Source organism: Vombatus ursinus, unplaced genomic scaffold (genome assembly GCF_900497805.2).
Source record: "Vombatus ursinus unplaced genomic scaffold, bare-nosed wombat genome assembly UNPS02014804.1, whole genome shotgun sequence".
Taxonomy (NCBI): Eukaryota; Metazoa; Chordata; class Mammalia; order Diprotodontia; family Vombatidae; genus Vombatus; species Vombatus ursinus.
The window spans coordinates 11,636,879-11,650,128 of record NW_020954582.1 but is presented as its reverse complement, the minus strand read 5'-3'; the positions used below and the strand labels follow the sequence as shown (position 1 = coordinate 11,650,128).

General features: G+C 44.1%; 1 protein-coding gene across 1 annotated transcript in view; it reads right to left on the bottom strand.

Moving 5' to 3' along the window:
• SLC35D1 (solute carrier family 35 member D1) overlaps positions 1-13,004 on the bottom strand; it is a 61,314-nt gene extending 48,310 nt beyond the window's left edge. The window contains exons 1-7 of the mRNA XM_027874056.1: positions 12,754-13,004; positions 11,414-11,447; positions 11,233-11,319; positions 10,492-10,559; positions 6,989-7,060; positions 3,357-3,425; positions 940-1,042 (exon numbers count right to left, since the gene is read on the bottom strand). Coding sequence (XP_027729857.1) covers positions 940-1,042; positions 3,357-3,425; positions 6,989-7,060; positions 10,492-10,559; positions 11,233-11,319; positions 11,414-11,447; positions 12,754-12,956 — 636 coding nt within the window. The 5' untranslated portion in view covers positions 12,957-13,004. The remainder of the gene's footprint in view (positions 1-939; positions 1,043-3,356; positions 3,426-6,988; positions 7,061-10,491; positions 10,560-11,232; positions 11,320-11,413; positions 11,448-12,753) is intronic.
• Positions 13,005-13,250: the final 246 nt, after the last annotated feature.

The following is a 13,250-nucleotide window of genomic DNA, read 5'->3' as shown; positions in this document are numbered from 1 at the left end:
GCCTCTATAAAGGACGTGTCATGCGCGTGCCACAGTATGACGCCTGTAGGAATCTCCATCCTAATCACCCCAACACACCATTCTCACTCTGCATAAAATTAAAGTCTTGCCTTCATGCCTAGACTTTGCATTGGGGACCGCCAGGTAACCTCTAAGTCCTAGGCGGGACACAGGTCAGGAAGCCCGATGCCTGACCCGAGAAAAGACAGTCTTGATGCTCACTGAGTGTTTTCTTTGGCTTCCAGCAGCAGGATAACAAAGCCACCTTTATTCCATCTCCTCCTCCCATTAACCTTTAAGACCTCCCGAGACCCTCTTCCCTTCTGCCAGCTTTTCTTTCCACTCTCGGCTTCTCCAAAAGCTCCTTCCTTTCTGTGCCCACTCCCACGCTGGCCCACTTCACCCCAGTTTCCTCATCTTTAAAATGAAGCACTTGGGTTAAATGGCCTCTGTAGCCGCTCCCAGCTCCTAAAACCATAATCCTCCCAACTCCCAGGTTCTACTGAACCCACGAAGGCCTGAGCACCCCTCTTCACACGCCAAGCTCCCAATCAAACACTTCATTTTCCCCAGAGAAAAGGGGATGTGATGCATGGAAAGAACAGAAGGTTTGAGCCCAAATTCCCATTCTGCTGCTTGATTCTCTGGGCAAGTCACTTAGCCTCAATTTCCCGATCTGTAACAGGAGGGTAAACTAGATGGGCAGCTGGGTGGGGCAATGGATAGTCCTGGAATAAGGAAGACTCAAGACTCAATCTTGCTTTAGCTCTGAGACCCTGAGCAAGTTACTTATCCTGCCTCATTTTCCTCATCTGTAAAATGGGATGACAATAGCAGCTATCTCACAGTGCTGATGTAAGGATCAGTTTCGCCCACTGCCCCACACAAATGTCCAGTGTTAGTAAACCCCTCTCAAAGGGGCTGTGAGGGGCTACCAACCTTGGAATCGAGTTTCTGCTTCACGTACGCGCCATTGGCAGCTGTCAGGACGTCATTCACCAGGATGAAAACATATCCTTCCAAGTCAAAGGCCAGGTCAGAGCTAAAAACACAAACAGCACCTTAGTAGGCAGGGCCTTCCCGTGGAATAAAATGGGCTTCAGATTTAACTTGCCTGGAATGGGCCTCAGAATCATCATAGAAGAGGAGGCAGTTATAAAACACTTAGTAGGTTTCCAGAGTTAGGTTACTATGTGGAATCAGGAAGACCTGAGTTCAAATCCAGCCTCAGACACTTACTAGCTGTATGACCCTGGGCAATTCACTTCACCCTGTTTGCCTCAGTTCCCTTATCTGTAAAATGAGCTAGAGAAGGAAATGGCAAACCACTATCTTTGCCAAGAAAACCCCAAACGGGGTCATGAAGAGTCAGACATGAATGAAATGACTGAACAACAAAAGTTCCTTGCACACCTTCTGTCACTTCATCCTGAAAACCACCCTGGGAAGTAGGTGCCATTATCAGCCCTATTTTACAGATGAGGAGACCGAGGCCGAGATAAGCTACCAACTTGCAAAGGTTCCACAGACAGTAAACATCTCAGGCAGAACCAGAACCAAAGTCTTCCCACCTCTCCTTTCAGCCCTCAGTCTATTATGATTCAATTAACTAGCATTTATTAAGCAAACACTAAGTGTCAGGGCGCTGTGCTGGAGGCCCAAGAACAAAGGTGAAATCTCTGCCCACTAAGAGCTTAACATTCTCTCTCTTTTCAATTTCTGTTTTTGTTCAGTATCTGACAAGCACCAAATGTGAGATTTGCTTAGAGACCACTACACGAAACAGGTGACCATACTACAGCTTGGCTTGGGAGCCTCTGTTCTAATGGGGGAACAACATACGTGTACATGTGTATACAGGTGAATATGTATGTGCATCAATCAATCAATTGGTAAACCTTTATTAAATGCCAACTGTATGCCAGGCACTGTGCTAAGCACTGGGGATACAAAGAGACAAAAGACAGCCCCTGCCCTCAAGGAATTTACGATCTAACGGGGGCGGGGAGAAACGACATTGCAGCAGCTATGTACAAAGCACCGTATATACAGGATAAAGAGGAAAAAATTAGCAGAAGGAAAGTGCTGGAATTAAGAGCAGTTGGGGAAGGCTTCCTATAGAAGGTGGGATTCTAGCTGGGACTTAGAGTAAGCCAGGGAGGTCGCTCTCTCTCCCTCTCTCTCTCTCACACACACTCACACACACACACACACACACACACACACACACACATACACACACACTCGGCAGATAAAAACTAGGGTGAGGGGTGAGAAGAGGCACACTTAAAAAGGCCTCCTCCAGAAGGTGCCACTTGAGATGGGTCTGGAAGGAAATCAGGTATTCCAAGAGGTGGAGATGCATTCCAGCTGTAGGAGACAGCCAGTTCAAAGGCATGGAGATGGGAAATCTGTGTGTGAGGAACAGCACAAAGTCCAGGGTGCTGCCTCTTATGGTAAAAACTCTATGTGACTTGTAATACTCGCCCTTGCCCTTACCATTGAGCTGCAAGGAGGCTCAGGAAGGTAATACATGGGAGGGCAAGGAGGGAAAGGAAGAGAGTAAGTATTTATATAGCACCTACTCTATGCCAGGCACTGTGCTAAGTGCTTTTTTACAAATATTATTGGTACATGAAAGAAACTGGGATTTGGAGATGTAAAGAGTGACATTAGGCCCAAATGTAGCATTAATAACAACACTCACACAAATGCGTTTCTTGGAAGGCCCACAGTCATTCATTTTTAACATTCCCATTTCTATAATTCACACTTTCTTCCCATATTTATAAACTACATTACCATGCCAATGGCAAGTGGGTGAACCTTGGCGATAACCAGAATGCAGTAGGTATAGTTATGAGAATCACCATGAATTATTGAAATAGAAGAAAACACTCTGGACTCCCGATTCGGAGTAGAATGGAGATCCGAAGGGCCATGGAGTCTAACCCCTCATTTTGCAGATGAGGAAATCGAAGCTTAGAGAGTGCGACTGACTTGCCCATGGTCACATGGGCAGCAGAGCTGAAATCTGAACCCAGGTCCTCTAACTCTAAATCAGAACACTGCCTCTATAAGCTCTCAGAGCCTTGAGCCAAGTGAACTTGAATTTTTTGTCGAACTTGATCCCAAAGCATTCAACAAGGTTTAGCCCTTGGAAAATAGTCTGTGGGTTGTACTTTACAAAAACAGGATTCTCCTCCCTCCGAAAAAAAGGCAAGAAGCCTTTTGTCCAGAGATAATTTCGTATGTGCTAAACTCGAGAACTCAGCCCATTGTCTGGAACACAGTAAGGCACTTAATAAATGTGTCTTGATTGATTGATTGATAGTGCAAGGACTAGAAGACCTTACCTTGCAGCTACAAATGCTCCAATGATCATCGCAAAAACGGTCATTTTAATACCCCAAGAAAAGGTCTTCCTAGAGATTTAGAAAACAAAAAGTTGTAGTTATATTTCCAAGACACTTAAACTGTTTTATAAAGACATTTTGCTATTCTTCTTAATATAGACATATGTGCAGTGATAAATACACAAAATTACATCTTTATTTCAATACAATTGGTTTTCTTTGTAATTCTATTTTATGCATTTAGAAACATGATTCTTTAAAGGGGTCCAGAGCCAAAGGGGTCCAGGAGACAAAGAAAGTTAAAAACTCTGCTCAGTATCTTCCCAGATCTGTTTCACTGTGACATAATAATCACTATCCAATAATCCCTCCTGCTCCCCAACTCCACCCCAGTCCCATGCCTTCCCTCAGCAGACACACTTGACATATACAGCAATTGCTACTGATAGCCCGAAAGATGACCGGGCAAGTATCTCTGATAAAGGCCTCATTTCTCAAATAAATAGAGAACTGAGTCAAATTTATAAAAATACAAGTCGTTCCCCAGTTGATAAATGGTCAAAGGATATGAATGGGCAGTTTTGAGATAAAATCAAAGCTATCTATAGGCATATGAAAAAATGCTCTAAATCACTATATATTAGAGAAATGCAAATGAAAACAACTCTGAGGCACCATCTCATACCTATCAGATGAGCTAATATGACAAAAAAAGAAAATGATAAATGCTAAAGGGTATGTGGGAAAACTGGGACACTAATGCACAGCTGATAGAGTTGTGAACTGATCCAACCATTCTGGAGAACAATCAGGAACTATGCCCAAAGGGCTATAAAACTGTGCATACCCTTTGATCCTGCAATACCGCTGCTAGGTCTGTATCCCAGAGACAGCAAAAAAAAAGGGGGGGGGGGGGGGGAGAAGAACCTATTTGTACAACAATATTTATAGCAACTTTTTGTGGTGGCTAAGAATTGGAAATTGAGGGAATGCCCATCAGTTGGGGAATGGGTAAACAAGTTGTGCTATATGAATGCAATGGAATATTATCATGCTATAAGAAATGAAAAGCATGATGATTTCAGAAAAACCTGGAAAAACTTACATGAACTGATGCACAGAGAAGCAAACAGAACCAGGAGAATGTTGTACACACTAACAGTAATATTATTCGATGAAGAACTGTGAATGACTTAGCTATTCTCAGCAATACAATGATCCAAGACAATCCCAAAGGACTAATGATGAAGCATACTATCTGCCTTCAGAGAAAGAACTGATATTGCTTGAATACAGACTGATGCAGGCTATTTCTCACTTTCTTTCATGTTTTTTTTTCTTTCATTCGAGTCTTCTTGTACAAAATAACTAATATGAAAATGTTTTACATAATTGCACATGTATAACCTATATCTGATTGCCTATCATCTCAGGGAAGGGGGAGGGTTAGAATTTGGAATTCAAAACTTAAAAAAAAAGTTGAAATTTTTGTTTTAGTATGTAATTGGGGGAAATAAAATATATTTTTTAAACATATCTATAAAAAAATTTTAAAGGCCCATTTAAGAAAATGACCGTTGGGCCCATGAGGTCCTTCCACCTCTGCAACGCTGATACCAGAGTGACAGAAATGGGGGGTAATGGTACTAAGAATTGCCCAGTTTTTAGGCCCTCTGCAAACGTTACCCTGGCCACTGATAACCCCGGTGTGAGATTGCTTATACAGCAACAAGTTGCAAGTCAGTGGAAGATGATTCACAGGTTACACAAAAATATTTTTTTTTCCAGATCTGTATTTTGTCATTCCCAATGAAAAAACTCCTACCATGCTGAGACCACACTTTTTTTTTTTTTTTTTGACTTTTAGTCTTAGAAGGGGCGGTCTAGAGTTACACAGGGGGGGGGGGGGGGTGTGTGGGTGTGTGTGTCTGTGTCTGTGTCTGTGTCTGTGTCTGTGTGGTGTTCAGAGGTGGGACCTTGGTGTTCAGAGGTGGGACCTTAGCCCAGATCCTCCTGGCTTCAAGGCCAGTTTTCTTGCCAGAGCGCCCTGGCACCTCTCCATGATGGGAGACAACTTATAAAAATTACACTAAGTGCTTACTTTCATTGCTAATACTGGCTCCAACACTATCTGGGTGGCACCAATTGTCTTTGGACCTCACTTTCATCATCTAAAAAAAGAGGATTCAGTGGCACGATGGGTCTCCCCAGTTCTAAATCCAAGATCCTAGAATCCTGTTTGAACTTGCTACATTTGGGGAGGTTAGAGCAAGGTATACTTGTTTTTTTTTGGTGCATATATTGTGTTCTAGAAAAATAGTACGCCAACTGAATTTTTATAAGCTACATTATTTATTTATTTACTCATTTATTTGATGCTCCTGAATGGGCCAGGTATTTAAAGGCATTCTGGGGTGAATCCTTCAGCAAAATGAATTCTTCTTGTAATGCAAATACCTGAGTTATCCCCTCCCTTTTTTGAAGGGAATGAGTTCAGATGTCTGGATATTAAATGTTCTTAAAATGGGATGCACTGACAGAGGAAGAAGCCAAAACCACATTTTTAAGAAAAGAAGCCAGGCTACAGAAATTATATAAAAAATCAGAATATGACCCTGTCTTTACCCAGCAATTGTTTCTAGAAAGGAACACCCGTTTTCTCAATGTCTTCAATCCTAAATGTATTGTTCTCCCAATAGCATTGGCTCTGAATGCCTAAACCAGAGGGTCTCATCTTTTTTCGGTCTCAGGACCTTCACACTATTAAAAATTATTGAAGACTCCAAAAAGCTTTTGTATATGTGGGTTACATACCCATAAATATTTAGCACATTATACATTAAACCTAATAATTTTTAAAATGTGTATCAATTTTTTTAAAATAATAAACTCATTAAATATTAATTTTTTTAATGAAAAATAACTATGTTTTCCAAAGCAAAAAGAAAATTAGTGAGAAGAATGACATGGTTTTAGATATTTTTGCAGATCTCTTTAATGTCTGGCTTAGGAGAGGACAGCTGGATTCTCTTATCTGCTTCTGCCTTCAATCTATTGCAATATGTTGTTTTGGTTGAAGAAGAAGAAAATCTGACCTCATAGATTGTAGTTAGAAAAGAGAGGAACATTTTCATGGGCATATAATGTCTGATATCATTTTGAAAACTGTTTTGACCTCTTGCATCTCTCAGGGACCTTCAGGGGACCTCTACTTTGAGATTACTAGCCTAAATCATTGAATCAGCTAAGCAAGGGAAGGAGGAAATACTCTACTAATACATTATGAATACTACAATAGCTAGGAAAACAATAAACAATAAACCATGGACTCATCTTCTACACTGATATGATATTAATGTTTCCAGAGGAGAAATGATAAAATACACTTCCCCACTATCACTGAGAAGTGGGAAACAACAGATGCTGAATGTTGCATACACTGTCTGATGTGAATGATATTATGGTTGTTTTTAACTTTTTTTGTAACAAGGGAGAGGAGGAGTTTCTTTGTAACAAGGTTGGCAGATTGGAGTGAGTGCTGGGAAAAGTCTGTGATTGGAGAAGTAAATGGCTTCAATAAAATTTGTAAAAGACTTAAGACACAAAAAAGATACATTTGAAATGTAACTTACTTGAGTAATACTCCTTCAGCAATCATTGTAAACAAAATGGAGAACCTTCTCAAGACTGTAAACATTGGCAAGCTATAAAGGAACAGCCACAAGGCAAAATAAATGCAGTGCTTTTCTTTTATGACTTAAAGCAAATAATCTTCTGGTTCAGCTAGGCTGACTGGTTCTTTCCATGTTAGCGATCTGAACCCCAATGACCCAATCATTTCCCAGTGTACCCACCCGACTACCACTCCCCACCCACCCCCAACCCCAATCTTCACCTAAAACCTGAAAAATAAACTCAAGTTCACCTGGTCAAAAGTACTGAAAGTGGAGGGGGAACCCTCAATTTAACCTGGGCACATCTATTTCTGACATCCAATCTTCTGGTCATTATTTAAATTATCTGTTTATTCAGTGACTCTGACCACATCATTCCCTCTGCCTAGAATGTTCATCCTTTGACTTCCATCTGCTTAAGCCCTATCCTTCCAGTCCCCAACTCAAATACCACCTCCTCCAGCTGGGTGTCACAGTGAAGAGAGTGCTGGACTTGGAAGGCAAGAAGACCTGAGCTGGAATCCCAACTTAGATATCTACTAGCTCTGTGACCCCAGGCAAGTTACTTCCAGCCTCAGTTTCCTCATTTGTAAAATGGGGGTAATCCTAGAAGCCACCTCTCAAGGTTGTTGTGAGGATCCAATGAGATAATCTGTGTTAAGTGCTTTGCAAAAAAAAAAAAACAATGCTGTTATTATTATTCTGTAAAGCACTACGTAAATGTGGTCATGGTGAGGAAGCAGTCTTCTTGAATTCTCTCTTGGTCAGGATTAACCGGTTCCTCCTCAGGACCCCCAGAGCCCTGCTTACACTTCTCTAATACCCAACACTTCTCCCATTCCTTTGTGTACTTTGGTTTTGAAAAGCCCAGATCCCAGTTTTTTGGGTTTTTGTTTGTTTGTTTTTCTCTTTAGGCAATCAGGGGTTAAGTGACTTGCCCAGGGTCACACAGCTACTAAGTATCAAGTGTCTCAGACCACATTGGAACTCAGGTTGTCCTGACTCCAAGGCCAGAGCTCTATCTACTGCACCACCTAGCTGCCCCTCTCCCTCCCCCCTCCCAAAAAAAAGCCGGATCTCATATCCCTGCCTAGACAGCGAGCTTCTGGAAGGAAAGGGCCAAGGTATAAGGGCCTTCATCTCTCTGTCTGTCTGTCTATGTTTTGCAAACAGTCAGTGCTCAAAAGAAATTTCTGTGTGCAGGTCCATTTTTGTGGCAGTCCTCAATCTACCTCTATGGAAACACCACCCATACTGGATTCAAACTCAGAAAACCAAGTTGCGTCACTTTCTTCAATTCCAGTTTTGTTTCTAGAAAAGAAGGGGATGAGATGTACTCTAAGCTGCCTTCCAACTCCAGATCTATGACCCGGGTTCAAATCCTGACCCTGCTATTTACTGTGCTGTTAAGTGGCGTCTAACTCTTCGTGACCCCATTTAGGATTTCCTTGGCAAGGATGCCAGGGTGGTTTGCCATTTCCTTCTCCAGTTCATTTTACAGATGAAGAAACTGAGGCCAACAGGGATAAGTGACCTGTCCAGGGTCACACAGCTAGGAAGTGTCTGAAGTCACATTTGAACTCAGGGAGAGAAGTCTTCCTGGCCTCTGGGCCTCTTTTCCTCATCTCTAAAAGGACAGGGATGGGCCAGATGGCCGAGGAGATTCCTACATCTACCATCCCAAGTCCTTTCACCTCTCTTTACCTCAGTTTCTCCCTCGGTAGTTTCAGAAGCATGATAAGATCAAAGGTGTCAAATACGAGCCCCACAGGGCCCATACTACTCCAGGTGCAGCCCAAACCAGATTAAAACATAATGGGGAAATATTTAACAAAATAAAGATACATTAAAACAGAAATAATGTCGATATGTGGTTTCTAAATCAATTTGCTCCCACAGTACCATATTTCTTGCTTTCTCAATGAGTGGGGAGGGGGTGGAGGAAGGGACAGAATTTGCAACTGAAAATAAAAATATTTAAAAAAAATTTTTAACTTCAATATGCACATGCAGGGATCCTTTTTTTCTAGGAGCATGACACCAATGCCTCTGAGGCCCCTCCCCGGTCTGAATCTAGGAAGAGAGCTTTCTACCATAATAATCTAGTTTCCAAGGTCACCCAGACCACTTCCCCTCTCCAAGCACCCCGAGACTTGTCATTTCCTGACATTGTCACTTCTGCCCAAGACAAAGGCAAGGAAGGATGCCCAGGGATCTGCCATAGCTAGATGTAACCTTTGCCATAGGCCTTTTTGGAGAGGTAGTCCTTGTATTTGAATCTTGAAAACCACACAGACCCCTTTCAGTTAGAGGAGCCAGAGTTAGGGAGGTGGGTGTGGCAGGCCTAAAGGGGGAACAGGAATACTCGCTCTTCACCAACAAGAACAAGCTGCCTTTGCCAATGGACTGACAGTAAGGAGTAAGTCAGCAATTCGATATTTATATTAGGGCTTTGCATGAGGCCACTTAAATCGTCATAGGGAGGGAGGGGAGGGGAGAACAAAGTTAGCCTTCACTAGCCTCTCCCCCAAATGTTATTTTTATACACTGATACAAGCACTCCAAAGTAAAATGTCTGCTCTAAATAACCTTCAGAAGAATGAAATGGAAAATGTCTCAATTCCATTATCTCTGTTCTTTGAACACCTACTCCTTCCCCAAGACGGTTCAGTGGAAAGAGCATTGGTTCTATAACATTAATAATAAAAACATCTAGCATTTGTATAGAGCCTACTACGTGCCAGGCACTGTCTTAAGTGCTTTACAAATCTTACCTCATTTGATCCTCATAACAACCCTGCAACGTAGGTGCTATTGTTATCCCCATTTTACAGATGAGGAAACTGAGGCAGAGGTAAGTGACTTGCTCAGGGTCACTCAGCTATTAAGTGTCCGAGGTTGGATTTGAACTCAAGTCTTCCTGATTTCAGGCCCAGCGCTAGTTCAAATACCACCTTTGATGTTTGCTTCCCTTTTGACTTTGGGAAAGTCACTCTGTCTCTCTGGGCCTCAGTTTCCTCATCTATAAATAAAGGGATTGGATTATATAAAGCCTTTGAAATTCCAGTCAGCTCTGGCTCTAGGGTATTCCTTGGGCCTCGGTTTCCTCATCTGTAAAATGAGGGAGTTGAATTAGATAGCCTCTAAGGGCTCTTCCATGCCTCAATTTCCACATCTGTAGAAGGAGGAGGTTTGTCTCTAGATGACCTCTGTGGTTCCATAGTTCTACCTTCATGCTCTATGATCAAGTTAACCTTTCCTCATGGCCTTCGGATGTGAAAAAAAATAACCAGAGAAATTCTTTCTAAACAATGGTGCCCCCAAGAACCATCCAGCCCTGCTTCCATCACCATGCCCTCCACTGCCCACAGTCTCTGTTGGCGAGTTGGTCACTCCCATAGGCTCTTAACATACACTATATTCATCTCGCTAGGAAAATAGGGGAGAAAAATCAGTCATACTTCAGTTTCTTTGTGCTGAACAGTCCTGTGATTTGGTTCCCAAAATACAGTAGAGGTAGTGGAAATGTCTAGAAAAAAATGTAAAAGGGATAACAACATTCAATCAGTAAAGACGGCTGAAGTCCGGGAGTCTTTCAAAAGACCAACGTGTTTGTTTATGGGATCAGACTCTTTCATCGTGGCCCAAGAGGTTAGTGAGCATAAATAATTCCAGCCTCTTCCCACACCCAGCCACCAAATCGATACTAAGCCCCCTCCCCCTGCTCTGTTTGAACCCCAAGAAAAAGTGGAGAATTGCAAAATGGTAAAATATATAAAAACTCTTAACCTCATCACCTGCTTAAAATACAATTTGTGCTTATATATCAAGAGAAAATGGGATGCTAGCCCATCTTCATGAGGAACCAGAGAAAAAGGCAGAATTCAGAAAATTGAGGCTATAATGAAGGCATAAAACATCTGATAAGCTAGCTAGAGGAACTTAAAAACTCATTGCCCTCCCTGATGAAGGGAAGGAATTAATTAAAAACAGAACCAAAACTTCCCATTTTCTTTTTTCTTCATCAGAAAAGAAAGCTTGATTCCTTTTTGAAATGTTATTAAATAAATTCTTCACCTTGATTAAAACCGACTTTAAATTAAGATGTGTTCAAAGCTGACTGTTTTCAGACAGATAGGAACAATGGTTCTTCCAGTAAGAAAGATCAAGAGTACTCTTCAGTCATTTACTTGTTTCATTACCTTCCGAGGTATATTTCTGTCAAAGTCAGGAAACTTTACTACCCTGAGCGCCTTTCCCACCCAGAGGACGATCACTGTCGCCAGCATCTGTGCAAAGAACAAACATTCACTGTTCAACAAGAAAGACCTATGCACGAATTGAAACACTACAAACCGCTTAATTCTTGAGATTCCAACTAACCTGGCCAAGTCCAACACATAGTGAGGAAGGAAATCTATGCAGATAGTAGGGAAGAGAAGAAAAAAACAAAAAAACACAAAGTCAGCAAGCTAACAGCATCATTTGGGAGCATTAGAATCACAACAGAGCCCCGGGATCATAATAAGCCAAAGGAGAAGTTTTGCCCTTCAGCTAAGGACAAACTGAATTTCCTGCTGAAAAACTTGCCTGGGCCAAGGGGCAAAGCAACCACCCGGACTCGGTAGTGCTGGGTGGCAACCTGCCTGGGCTTGTGTGGTTGCAACGTCTGTTGGTGCCCTCAGGAAGTTAAGATATACCACTACTGGCGTAGCGCTTTCCCAGCCTCAACAAATATACCCGCCTGAGTACTGGGAAACAAGATTAAAATGACTGGAAAATTAATCTACTAATGCAACCACAGTCACATAGTGTTTGCACCTTGTGAAGGCAAAGACGAGCTCGAGAAAGAGAATGGCCGGGTTGCTGTGGACTTCGATGTCTATTTCAATCAGCCAGGCAAAGACAGAACGTTCAGTAGCAAGTTTGCCCAGTAGTTAGTAACTGATCACTCTCACAGCCATTGATCAGTTTCACTGCCATTGATCAGTTTCACAGCCATTGATCAGTTTCACTGCCATTGATCAGTTTCACTGCCATTGATCAGTTTCACGGCCAGTGATCAGTTTCACTGCCATTGATCAGTTTCACTGCCATTGATCAGTTTCACTGCCATTGATCAGTTTCACTGGCATTGATCAGTTTCACTGGCATTGATCAGTTTCACGGCCAGTGATCAGTTTCACGGCCAGTGATCAGTTTCACTGCCATTGATCAGTTTCCCTTTTAAAGCGTTCTGCAGAGGAAACAACGCGAGGGTGATTTCCCACACCGTGGCAAATTAAAATTTCACCCCTTCCTTCTCCTGCCTATCCTTCCCCACCCCACCTCCCTTAAAGGAACTCAGGCCCGGAGGATGAGGTGACATTTGCAGAGCAGCAGCCAAGGGGAGTGAGGGCTCCCCGGTGCCCACACACGCCCGCGCACACACGGGCACCAGCCAGCACAACCCGGGGATGCCATGGCAGACAGGCTGCCTCCGCCGCCGCCGCAGTAAAGGAGGGGATGGGCGGCCGCCGGCGGCTGCTGCTGCGGCGGCGGCGGCGTGCAGGCAGCGCACGAGTTAAGGCACAATCCCCTTGCCTGGCTCCGGCTGAACTTTGTTCATCTTCAACTTTGGCGGCGGCGGCGGCGGCGGCGCAAAGTCCACGGCTCCCCGCCCCGCCGCCCCGCTGCCCGCCCGCCCCGCCGCCCCAGGCAGCCTCCGCCCGGCTGCTGGCTACCTGTAGCTGGTGAGCACGCTCTTGTTCACCACGACGATGAGAAAGGAGCTCACGCCGTAAAAGCCGGCGGCCAGCAGCTTCAGGAACAAGGTCAGCGTTTCGGCCGACGCCATCCCCAGCTCCTCCTCATCTCTGGCAGTGGAGGATCTAGCGGGGGCTTCTCCTTTAACCCGAGCATGCTGACGTCTATGAACTTCCGCCATGGCTGGGGCTGCTGCCGCCGCCGCCGCCGCCGCTGCTGCTAATGCAGCTGCTGCTGCTGCTGCTGCGCTACGGAGACCGCCGCTGCCGAAAGTCTAGCAGAGGAGGGGAGGCAAACGCACCTCCGCTGGGAGGCGCGCGCTCCTGGGCGGGCCGGGAGGGCTGGAGCGAGGGGAGGGGCGGCGGAGGGGGAGCAGCGGGGAGGAGGGAGGAGGAAGAGAAGGAGGAGGAGGGGGCGGGGACCGACGCGCTCCAGCCCGGCGGCCGGCTCCGCCCCCGCCTCTCGGGCCCGGGAA